This window comes from Echeneis naucrates, chromosome 6 (assembly GCF_900963305.1).
Source record: "Echeneis naucrates chromosome 6, fEcheNa1.1, whole genome shotgun sequence".
Lineage (NCBI taxonomy): Eukaryota > Metazoa > Chordata > Actinopteri > Carangiformes > Echeneidae > Echeneis > Echeneis naucrates.
In genome coordinates, this window is record NC_042516.1 from 12,375,907 (window position 1) to 12,387,725 (window position 11,819).

The following is an 11,819-nucleotide window of genomic DNA, read 5'->3' on the forward strand; positions in this document are numbered from 1 at the left end:
CTTCAGTCTCAAAGCATTCTGCTCTTGGAATACACTAAACACAATGGAGAAAAACGTGTTGCCCAATAGATAGATACTACTTTTTTTTTTTTTTTTGCATCAAGGACGGCGTGGCATAAAACTAACCAGTTCAAAGATATAGCGATGGGATAGAAAAGGTCCCTCTTATCTACAGATTTTCATCAGTTTCATTTAGCGAAAGGTTTCCACGTGTCTCTGTTTTTATTAGGAGGAAAACCTAAAAAATAAGTTTGGCAGTTCTGGTCCCGCTCAGGTCGAACAGGCCCAGGTCCATCCAGGCGCCTCAGGTGCGGTCACGTGACAGACGGACGGGGCGTGGCTTGATAACAGCGGTGTGGTGAGGATCGGGATCGGGAGCGGACTGCGCTCACACGCCTGATCTGGTTATAATGTCCCTGAGCTAAAACGGGATTTCATTGGACCATGTGACAGCGGAGACAGTGGAGACAGTGAAATGAAAGGATCGGTGGGATGTTGGCTGCTTGTGTCCGTCAGATGAGCTGTCCCGGCTCTCGTACCGAGGTAAGACCATCAGGACTTCCACGTTAGTTGAATGTGTATAGCAGGACAGGTGACAGCTTTGGTTTGTTATAACTAAAGCGTTCATAAAGCCCAAGAGATCAATAATCATGTTATAACGAGCCGTGTTGCTCATAAACGCTTTTGGAGGTTTGAAAGTCTTTCTTCTACTAAGTGAAAGCTCTCTCCATTTGACCACTGCCTGTTTTTAAAGTGGGTCTTTAAATGCACTGTCGAGCTGTTGGGAGATTACAACTTCCTGGTGGAAGTCATGAATGATCTTTATCGAAAACCAGATAAACGTCTTCTATGGGAGTGAATCACTGAATGCAACGCACTGGCTTTAAAAGGCAAATCCACTCTAAAGTGGTGTCATTTAACAGTGATATACTGTATTAGGTCCCAAGACTCCTTGAATTGATGCTTTTTTATTTATTATAACTGCGATATTATTTTCAAATGAAAATGTAAACAAGATTATAACAAATATACGCAATAGGTTTTACCCAGTGACCAAATGAATAATTCATATGTAAACATTTAAAGGTGTGTTATTCATGCTGTTCCTTGCCGTCTTATTTTTTTCCAGTAGTTAGCAACACTGTGCAGATGGCAACAGCAGGATTATATTCTGTGTTTTTTCTCTCTGGCGACTTTAAAAGTGATCATGATGCATTGCATAAGCCTGTAGTAAGCCAGTCTGATCTTGCCACTGGGTGCTGCACTGCATGTCAGTACAGCTGTGAATTTCAACATGTTTTCTACAGCTGTGTGTATTTACATTGTTGTAATTGTTCATATGGGTTGGGAGAACACAGCTCCTTCATAATGTTTTGCTGTCTTCTTCCCATCTCAGTGTCCACTGGAGCCAATGAAGGAGGAACATTCCACAGGAATCCTGCTTTCTGCTTAGAGAAGGGGCAGAGGGATGGCCCTGCAGGAGTCTCCCTTTCCTAACGGCTTTGTCGCAGGCCTCCATGATTTGGGATGGGCATTAATCTTCCCCTGTTTCTGGTTTCTTGATCGCCTTATTGCTGTATGGAAGCCCACCACTCAGGAGCGAGATCAACAACTGGAGCAAGAATGTTACCTCTACCCTCTCAAAGTCTTCTTTGGTACCATTATCTTCTTCATTCTCTTTCTTGCTTCAGCCCCCTTTGCCCTTCTGGGCTTTGTGTTCTGGGCTCCTCTTCAGGCCTGCCGCAGGCCTTTCAGCTACCATAGAGCAACTCCACTCTCACCAGAAATGGAAACACATACGAGCTTTGATCAGGCAGGAAAAGCATCATTTGGTTTTGCTGCAGCCAACCTGTGTCTTTTGCCTGATAGTCTTGCTCGCTTTAACAACCTGGCGCATACCCAGCGCAGGGCAGTCACAATTGGTCAGAAGATTGTGCAGGGTGTAGTCCGACCTCATATCTGCATCTTTGTTGAATCACCCAGCAGCTGTGGTACTATCAGCCCTTCTGGCAGCATACTCCCGGCAGCTAACTCAGCTACAAATGGAACAGATAAAGAGACCCAACCTCCAGTAAGTCCCGGGTCAGACGCAGCTGAAGAAGATGGTTTAAAGTCCAATAATTGCGTGGATTGTGCGCCCAGTGATGATACAGAAGAGCCTTCGGCAGAGTCATCCTCCATTCCCCACAATTTCAACCAGAACTACAGTCAGAAGGGGGAAACAGGTCAAAGGAGTGGTCCCAGAGCTCTGTTCTCCCAGGGTCTCTGTCAACACGATGACGTACACTTTGAGGTTTCATCGCTGTTTCCAGCTAATGTGGATATACTGTGCCTAGAAGAGGTGTTTGATAAGAGGGCTGCGTGGAATCTCACCCAAACACTAGCACCCTTTTTTGGGCACATATTATATGACATTGGTGTCTACGCCTGCCCACAATCATCTGAATGTGTCTCTTTTAAGTTCATGAACAGTGGTCTCTTCCTGGCCAGCCGATTCCCTGTACTTGAAGCTCAATATCACTGCTTTCCCAACAGCAGAGGGGAAGATGCACTGGCTTCTAAGGGCCTCCTTTCTGCTAAGGTATCTCCCTGCATATTGTGAACCAAACCACTATCATTTATCGCTCATTCGATTTTATTTTGGAGAATTCATAGTTCATGAGTCAGGAATTTTTACTAGTGTTAAGTTACTAAAAATTGAATGTAATCATGGTGCTTGATATTTTAAGGTACTAATAGGGAAGAATCAGAAGCAGAAGAAAGTCGTTGGCTACATTAACTGCACACACCTTCATGCACCAGAAGGCAAGTGACATTCTCTGTCATAGACTGTTCAGGGTTAGGTTAGGGTTATGACGAAACTTATTTTCTTTTTCTTTTCACTCTTATCAGGTGAAGGGGAAATTCGCTGTGAGCAGATGAACATGATATCTAAATGGATTGGTGATTTCCAAGATGCCAACAAGCAGCCTGATGAGGATGTTGTTTTTGATGTGCTTTGTGGTGATTTAAACTTTGACAACTGTTCACCCGGTATGTTTATTCATTTTCCAAAAAACATCTTCACAAACAGCTTTTTTTTTTTTTTAATATATTTCTAAATACTCTTTTTTTGTTTGCTAAGATGATGCCCTAGAACAGAACCACAGCCTGTTTGAGGAATACAGAGATCCTTGCAGAGCAGGGCCTGGAAAAGAAAAGCCCTCGACCATTGGTTTGTATAATTTCAAATCATTAAACTACTGTCTATGCTGCTGCTCTGAATATTACACTCATTGGGCAATAATTTTCTTACAAAAGGTACTCTACTGGAACAGCCCACATTGTATGAAGATGACATTATTAGCCCTGAGAATCTTCAAAGGTACATTCAGTTTCATTGAGCACCAAAGCAAAGCACCATTTCTGATGTTAACTGAATCCCTTCCTCCATAGTTCATTGCCAAGTGGCATGAAAGCCTGCTCTTTCTTGTCTTTGTCTCTGCTTAGAACACTGGAAACCGAAGAGCTGAGAAAGCGGTATATCGCTCCTCCTGTTCCTGTAAATGGGAAACCATTGGTTTACCCTGAGCCTGGCCAGCCATGGATTGGGCGTCGGATTGACTACATTATGTACCGGGAAAGTTCTATTTCAAAACACTGCCAAACAGTATGTATCCATTGTCGTTATTCTTTTGTTTTTTCAGCTCACTCTTTTTTCACAATTTCATCATGTTTTTGAAATGAGTAGTCAGTGGGTTCTTACAGAATAGCTTTTAAATCCGAAGTTAACTCCCATGACAAAGAATAAGAATCATAAAAAACGCATGCTCTCTTTTTCTCCATTTAGGAAATTGAAGAGGTGACCTTTATAACCCAGCTGGCAGGCCTTGCAGACCATATCCCTGTGGGCTTGAGACTGAATGTAATAATGGACTCTGACTGTGCTGATGAATGAGTTGTGAGTTGTGAGCAAAGCTTCACTTTAAAACAAAGGGAATGAAATGTACAGAAATGTGTATTGTTCTGATTAATACATGCACAATTATGATTTGTTTACATACTTGACAATGTACCGACCAATGGCATTAAACCTCAGGTCTAATTGATATGAATTTTATTGATTTATGATATGATTATTGTTTATGATGTAGACATTTTATTAAATGTTCAATTTTATCCATTGATACTTTCTCAAGCTAAGGATACTGCTTTTGTAAAACAAGACATTTTTAAGACTTTTTATTTTGAAATGATTTCCTTCTGAAATAAATGCAGAAGATGATTTTACAGTGTATCTTGCCTTTAATTTTTTCTGAATACTATGTTCTTTAATATATACTTAATTTATTGAATGATCCATCCCACATAATGAATCATTTATTGCTCACTACTTTGAATATACTTTTTTTGTCATTCTGTAGTTCAAGCACAGTTTTGAATGTCAGATTTTTCACGTTTTTTCTCCATTATGATATTATAGTGAAAGTCCATCTACCTCTACAGCAGTTATCAGCGTTACATAGCTGAATCATATACCTGACACAGATAATGACTTTAAGCAGAATCACCAGACTACACAGAATATTTTCCTGTGTATCCAACTCACTGTCCGTTCACTGATTGGCAAAATCAAACAGCGTGAGGGCTGAAATCGATGACCGCGGCGATCGACCGGTGGGGCTCTTCATTCATTGCAGGCAATGTCGAGAAACCAACGAAGAAGCCAGTCCAGCCAATCAAAATCCAGGGATGAGACTCACTTCCTGTTTTTAGCTTGACACTTAACTAACGTGTGATTTGCCCTGTTCACGTTGAAATTATGAATGTCCTCAACCGGTGTAAAAAACTATTCATCCCGGTGTTTAAAAGAAGAGCTTTAGTCGAACAAAGCGGAGTTTATAGAAGTTCGCTCGTCGCAGCTCGGTGTCTGAGTCTCTGTCCACCCGGACGTGTTACACTGAAATCAGCCTCATGTCGGCGATGGCAGCTTTCCTCCGGTCGGCCAGGCACAACAAGATGCTATTCAGAGGTGTACGGTGAAAACAGTTCTTCTGAGAAATCACAACAGACGGACAACGACAGCAGTTTCCCGAACCAAGGCGAGTGGGTCTTTAATTCGAGAGCCGGAATCATACATCGAGTCGGAATTTGTTTATCTAATTAGTTTTTCTTTTCAGCAATTATTGGGAAAATGTCAAAGAAGTAAAGTTGGAGTACAAAAAAATAAGTTAAAATCCGAAAACAACATAAACAATCAAATATATTTATTCACCATATAAATGTTCTCTTTAATGTACAAAGATAATTCGATTAAGTGGGCAAAAAAATCTGCGGATTAATCAATAATAAACATTGTTGGAGATTTTAGTGTTTGTTTATGGCGCTGGGAATTTGGCAAATCTGGAATAGCTTATTTTCTCAGTTATCAGATAACACCAATGATCTTTCAAGTTACTTAGTGGATTGTTTTATTGTCAAAAATTCAATAAAACGACTACTACCTAAATCGCATTTTCCACAATAGCCAAAATTGCAATAGCCACATTTCTGGTTAAATATTGTCATACAAAACGTTTCACCCTTGTTTTCTCTAGGATTCTCAAAACGTTTCAATCTGGACGTGCTGGTGTCTCTGCTGCGTCAGGAAAATGCAGTGGACATCTGTGTGATTCGAGTCCCAGACCAGATCAAATACGCGGAGTATTTCATTGTTGTCAGTGGTGTATCGCCAAGACATCTCCGTGCAATGGCCCTCTATGCCATCAAAGTGGTAACTAATGTTCTCTTTACCTCCATCAGATATCAATATCATCTACCTGTGTTGTTCTTTTAGAAAGTTACACAAGTGATGCTTTTCCTCTAGTACAAGTTTTTGAAGAACGACGGAGATCCGAATGTCAGGATAGAAGGGAAGGATACAGAGGACTGGATGTGTATTGACTTTGGTAGATAAAACCTAATTACTTTTAAAACTTCAAGTTTACAAGATATAATACTGTTCATATGCACAAGTGTTTGTTGTCATAGTTATGACATTTCCATGACTTTTTACTCAGGTAATATGGTTGTTCACTTCATGCTGCCAGAGACCAGAGATGTGTATGAACTAGAGAAGCTCTGGACTCTCCGCAGCTATGATGAGCAGCTGAGAAAAATACCTGCTGAGAAGCTACCAGAAGACTTCATGTTTGATGCTGATGTGACAAAATGACAGCACAAGACAAATTGGTGACAGATGGAACTACTCGTAATGTTGGCTTCATCATTTCCTGGCCTTGTGAGCAGAACGACTTCACTTTGTCTTTGGATGATAAAACATCAAGTTGTCAAATTACTTGACCTTCAGAGGAAATCATATAGTATTTGTAAATTATTATTCTTGTTTTTTTTTTTGTTTTTTTTTCTGGGGGGGGGATCTTCAGAAAACAAAAGGTTTTAACATATTTTCTTTGATAAAAAATAAATTATTTTAAAGCTGTTGTTACAGCCATTTTAACTGGGAAGTATATATACATTTTCTATGATAAGATCAATTTTGGTTGTAAAACTGATCGAAATGTTAATTATATGTGGTGTTGGATATGATAAAAATAACAATAATGGCTATTATCATTAATGAAACACTTAATGCCTGAAAAGGTGGAACACTTGAGAAATTTTAAAACCAGACAAGTTTGGTTGATCATTAACAGCTCAGTAATTGTTGTTGTTGAGTTGTTAAAGGACATTTAGAAAAAGGGAGTTTTACAAAAAAGCCATATCTATTTTAGATTAAAATTTCTGAGTTCATGGTCACAGGAGAGCAGTTATAACTTACAGCCCAATTAATGAGCAGAATCTCTAATAACATTTGATTTTATTTTTTTTTTAATGTGGAAAAAAACATTCTTTTAGAAATAATATTTTTAGATAAATTGTACACAATAATTCAATGTATTAATTGAAAATAATTGCCATTTATTGGACACTTCTCTTCTAAAATGTAGAGGAGCCAAGAATCAAATCTGATAACATGGGTATATTCAAGCAAACAATGACAAGTTCAAGGTTGTACTGAAACACATAACATGCCCCCATTTATTGATCCAATTGAATGAGCAGTTTGTCTGCTCATTCAATTGGAGAAGGTTTAAAAAGGTTTAAAAAGAATTCAATGAAAAAAAAAATATTATGTGGGGTGGCCAAAATAAGCTATTTCAGATGATGTTTTCAATTGAAGCAAAAAAGTTTTTGTTTCCAAGAAGAGAAGCTAATGGCCAAAGTCATGACATATATTCACTCCACAAATGTGGGCAAAATATTGCTCAGTTAATGTGTGTCATACTTGTCTCTAAGCACTTGTTCAGCTAAAAGAGCCTCTGCAGTCTACATCATGTTATCATACATCGTGTTACAGTGCTGCATTTCTAATATGACGAATCTTGCAAATTAAAGAGTACATCTCTCATTATGACCAAAATACCTGCAGATGAACATTTTTGTAGAGGGTAATACAGAAAAAGCTGCAAAAATACAATGTGGATGCATGTGCACATGCACAGATAGCACCCTCATAACGTCCTAGCAAGTGACCATTCCATTTCATTGCCTCGCAGTAAGTCATGTTGGATCAGAACATTAACTAAATGTAGAAGTGTAATGAAGCAGGAGACGCCTGATAGGACCTGGTGTTTGACTCTTTTTGTGCCTGTGAAAGGGTTGTTTATACTTCTGAAAATGAAAAATGTAACTCCTACTCATGTTCAAACACAAAATAATGAGCATCCACATATGTGAAAGATCAGTTCAGTGTTTGACTCAGAAGCTGCTATTGTGGCTAATGTTCTCATTCACAACAGACATTTTACCAACTGGTGTGCAGCCATTTAAAGCCATGCAGAAGTTAGTATTATCTATGATGGATGGATGGAAGAACAGGGAAGTAAAATATAGAAACAGCTGTAGCAGAGTCTTTACCTGCTTTCATTACACTTGTTTTCACAGAAATTAATACAGTTTATACACGGTGTGACGCTTATCCTGACTTCTGCACATACATCTCCCAGTACATATGGGCATGCCAGCTGTTTGTTGCACTGTGATAAGAAGAGTGTTCATGATTCACAGGTATGTGACTTTCTGTCTAAATCATTAATTCATAATCCTCAACCAAATCCTCCAGCTTCAAACCCCCTGCCAAAAGCCCATATATCTTCTGTCCTGTTAGTGTTCTGGTATTTTCTGTGTAAAACCAAATAGAAGCCTGTGTCGTGCAGGTGCGTTTGCACTTGGCAACTGTCTTCTCGATGGTGGGTGTTCATTAGGAGTGTTGTCAGATATGATGCCTGAAGGACTCTGTGATTTAGCCACCTGGTCCTCACTTTTAAGGGATGCACTGTGCACGCTGATGTGGAATGTGTTATTATTGCACCCATTATTTTAGATCTAAAGGTGACAAATTGTTCTTCATCAAGTGAAATGCTAACAACTCCAAAAAAATATGGCCAGTATACAAAAGTAAAATATAATTGCATATTTTTGTATTGCTTTGTTTATTAATTTTCTTTCTTTTATATTGTGTCAACCTGCCATGTTAAAGAGGAAGTGACTCTTGTATATAGACAATATTCTTAACAGCATGTCTTTTTTTATTTGGCTAGGGTTTTATTGCTTTGGTTCCAGTAAGATTGGAGCTTTCACGCTGTGACAGATTTGTACTGAACATCCACAGGATAGTCTGGGAGTAGTAGTTAAGGCACTGGCATCCATCAAAAGCCTCTTACTCAAATGCAAATACTTCTTGTGGAATGAAATAACTTGTTTTTAGCATATAACCTCTGGATAGTGTATGACATAAAACTGAATGCTTATAGTGATTGCCCTGCTGCTCTGGAACTTCACCCTGCCATACAAAACGTCTACTGTCAAATTTCAGCAGTGCTCTTCAAAGAGAATAGCTGTCATTTAAGTCATCTTACCATTTGGAGGATGAAAGCTTTTTTGTGCCCTCCATCAGCTGGGACTGACATTTAACAGGTATGTGGAATTTACTGCCCTCTCTTCTATGGTTGGAGGTCATTTGGATCTGCGCTCTTCAGTTTTGGCATTAGTTTTTTTTGTTTGTATTCAAGCTGATTTATTACACAATAAATGATGTAAAGATAATATATTTAAACTACAAACAACATGTATTAATGAGTTTATGATGGAGTTTTTAGGAGTTAAGGATGTAGATGTGTGTAATAAGGACTGTGGCGGCCCTGTTATTTATTCCTTTTTCAATTAGATCCCAATGCGCTATCTCTCCATTTTAGCAATAATAGCTCTTCTTCCTGGGGCCTCCACATAAGACATACATTTAGGTTTGAATATGGAACAAAAATAAGATGGTTACATACAGTAAAAGCAACAACCCAAAATCAAAAAGATAGCATAAAATTCTAATCAACTTATAACCACTTGATTTATATCGTGGATTGTGTAATTCTGACAATTAACAATTAAATTCCATAATATTTTTAGACGCCATTTGCATCTCTCAAAGTCATCATCCTTCTGAACACCAACAGCATGAGGGCATATTTCAACTTAATGTGCAAACTACAGACCATCATCAGCCTCTTCATGTTGTGCATCATTAGTTTTAATGAAACTAGTCATGCTGGTTATGACTTGAGTGGACAGTTTACGTTAATAGAGGTTTTCCACCTCTTTTCTAGTCTTAAAATGCCTTCTTGTATTTACTGTGGAAAAGATCATTCAAGATAGAGTAAGTAACCCTAACCCTGCAAACGGACATGGATCAAATTTATGGGCATCTGAGATTTGATGTCTAATCAAATTCATCACTTGTTGATTTTGTGGCAAAACATAATCTGCTGTGATATAAACCAGGAATAATGACATTCTAAATTAATTTAAATTCATTACAATAATTAATAACAACTTGATAAAATTAAAACAAAAAAAAATCAGTACTTGTGTTTAACAGTAAACCTAGGATTACTTTTTCTATAACTTAAATTATTTTGGCCTTTTTTTCAACCACGTAACTGAGTATTTCCATTTACTTTACTGCCTTGCCATTTACGATTACTAAACAAATGAGGTAGTAATAATTTCTCAGGAGCACCCGAGGAGTACATGAAACAACCCTCCCTCCCCACTAGACACAATATATAAGAGCAGGTCAGCGCTGAGGATCTGACTGAGGTGCCCTGACCAGCGAGAAGACCAACAGCAGTATTCAGTGTGACATTATTATGTAGGCAACATTTTTTGTCACTTTTTCATTGAAAAGCTCACTTGTTGTTTGACAGACAGCAAGTATTTATTAAGATTTTATTATTTATGTACTGCATGAACATCAGCCCAATATTGAGCTTCTATTTCTGATTGGGCATTGTGAGCTTATTATTCATGAATTATTTCTTGCAATATATTTTTGACTGATCATTTTCTTTGTGATCCAGGATTCGCTCCAGTGCTGTGATGCCGTTGAGTATGCTGACTCTCTGCCTGCTGTCTTGTATTCACTCTGGCATAAATGCATATCCAGCCAAGCCTGCCAATCCCCGGGAAGGAGCACTACCTGAGGAACTAGCCAAATATTATTCTGCACTAAGACACTACATCAACCTCATCACAAGACAGAGGTCAGTTCTTGAATTTCAGACTTAAGAAAAAAAAAAAAGTACATGCAAAGCTGTAATAATGCGTTACTTGTCTTTTTTTAATGCATAGATATGGGAAAAGAGACACTCCGGACACTGTATTTTCAGATGTGTTGGTCAGGGAGAGTACAGAGAGTATTCCAGGATCCAGCCATGCCAGGTAATTTAATTTAAAATTACATTGTTGGACTGCTTTGTACACATTATGTGAATATTTTTCTTCGATTTTCATAAATCTACATTTTCTATGTCAGTAATTTATGGAAATGCATAAGCAAGCATGTCTGAAGAGCTACTGGAAGAAAATTAGACACTCATACAATCCAGTGAAATGCTATTCTAATATATATAAATATATCGAAGATAGTGTTAGAATTGGACTCTGACTTTTGGTGTTCTTGAAAAAAAGAAAAAAAAACCTTCATACACTAAAACCCAAAATTCATACTGGTGCCTGTATGTTACAGGTATGATGGGGGTCACTGTGGTGATGCTGGTGGAGCTGTCACAAACAGAGTTTGATTACCACAAAGCTGCTGCCATGTCACCTACTGACATGAAATAAACCTGTGTTGCATGAAATAAAGATTGCATAAGGCAGCAACTCTGTTCTGCCATTGTTACACTAAAACATGTTTATCAGCTGTCTTTTCTCCGTCACTGGTCTTGACAGTCACCAAAAAGCAAAATATTTTCTACTGCCAAGTTCTGCTGCTGTGTATGATGAGTAACAGTGCTCTCTACTGGTGAACTGGCATCAATAGATTTTAAGATTTTTTTTTCCTCTGGTTTAAAGAGATTACACCACGTATCTGTTGTCAATGCTCCATTTAGGCAGAGAAAGATAGAAATAGATCTTAAACTGCATACACAGTTGTGTTGCATTTACTTGTTATGACAAACCTGCTGCCATGTACCTCCAGTCTGCCTGAAAAGAGATTAACAGTTTAATCCAATCAACTGACCTGGATACATCAAAAACGAGTCACGTAACGTAGAAAATTTGCTTAACTCTGTTATGACACCTGATCCATCTACTGGTACACCAGCACTATACAAAGCTGTGTGGAGGTTTTGTTGTATCTGAATTAAACAAATTTGGGGATTAAGGTAATGCCTGGTGCTTCTGTTTGTCCTTCTGATGGGTGGCACAAATGACATTGTTTATTAAGCAGATGTCAGGAT

At 38.4% G+C, this 11,819-nt stretch overlaps 2 protein-coding genes across 2 annotated transcripts; both read left to right on the forward strand.

Moving 5' to 3' along the window:
- Positions 1-347: 347 nt before the first annotated feature.
- On the forward strand, positions 348-4,276 carry smpd5 (sphingomyelin phosphodiesterase 5). The gene is made up of 8 exons (XM_029504340.1): positions 348-543; positions 1,397-2,581; positions 2,730-2,805; positions 2,893-3,033; positions 3,125-3,214; positions 3,301-3,364; positions 3,490-3,649; positions 3,830-4,276. The coding sequence occupies exons 2-8, from the start codon at positions 1,469-1,471 to the stop codon at positions 3,935-3,937; spliced, it is 1,752 nt and encodes a 583-aa protein (XP_029360200.1). The 5' UTR covers positions 348-543; positions 1,397-1,468; the 3' UTR covers positions 3,938-4,276.
- Positions 4,277-4,769: 493 nt separating this feature from the next.
- On the forward strand, positions 4,770-7,441 carry malsu1 (mitochondrial assembly of ribosomal large subunit 1). The gene is made up of 4 exons (XM_029504341.1): positions 4,770-5,081; positions 5,577-5,752; positions 5,846-5,927; positions 6,039-7,441. The coding sequence occupies exons 1-4, from the start codon at positions 4,802-4,804 to the stop codon at positions 6,191-6,193; spliced, it is 693 nt and encodes a 230-aa protein (XP_029360201.1). The 5' UTR covers positions 4,770-4,801; the 3' UTR covers positions 6,194-7,441.
- The last annotated feature ends 4,378 nt before the right edge of the window (positions 7,442-11,819 follow it).

Excerpts from the sequence above, each read along its gene's own strand:
- smpd5 (XM_029504340.1), top strand. The coding sequence starts at position 1,469 with ATGGCCCTGCAGGAGTCTCCCTTTCCTAACGGCTTTGTCGCAGGCCTC. Across the intron at positions 3,215-3,300 it reads AGAAAAGCCCTCGACCATTG|GTACTCTACTGGAACAGCCC; the intron begins GTTTGTATAATT and ends TTCTTACAAAAG. Across the intron at positions 3,365-3,489 it reads AGCCCTGAGAATCTTCAAAG|AACACTGGAAACCGAAGAGC; the intron begins GTACATTCAGTT and ends GTCTCTGCTTAG.
- malsu1 (XM_029504341.1), top strand. The coding sequence starts at position 4,802 with ATGAATGTCCTCAACCGGTGTAAAAAACTATTCATCCCGGTGTTTAAA. Across the intron at positions 5,082-5,576 it reads CAGCAGTTTCCCGAACCAAG|GATTCTCAAAACGTTTCAAT; the intron begins GCGAGTGGGTCT and ends TGTTTTCTCTAG. Across the intron at positions 5,753-5,845 it reads CCCTCTATGCCATCAAAGTG|TACAAGTTTTTGAAGAACGA; the intron begins GTAACTAATGTT and ends CTTTTCCTCTAG.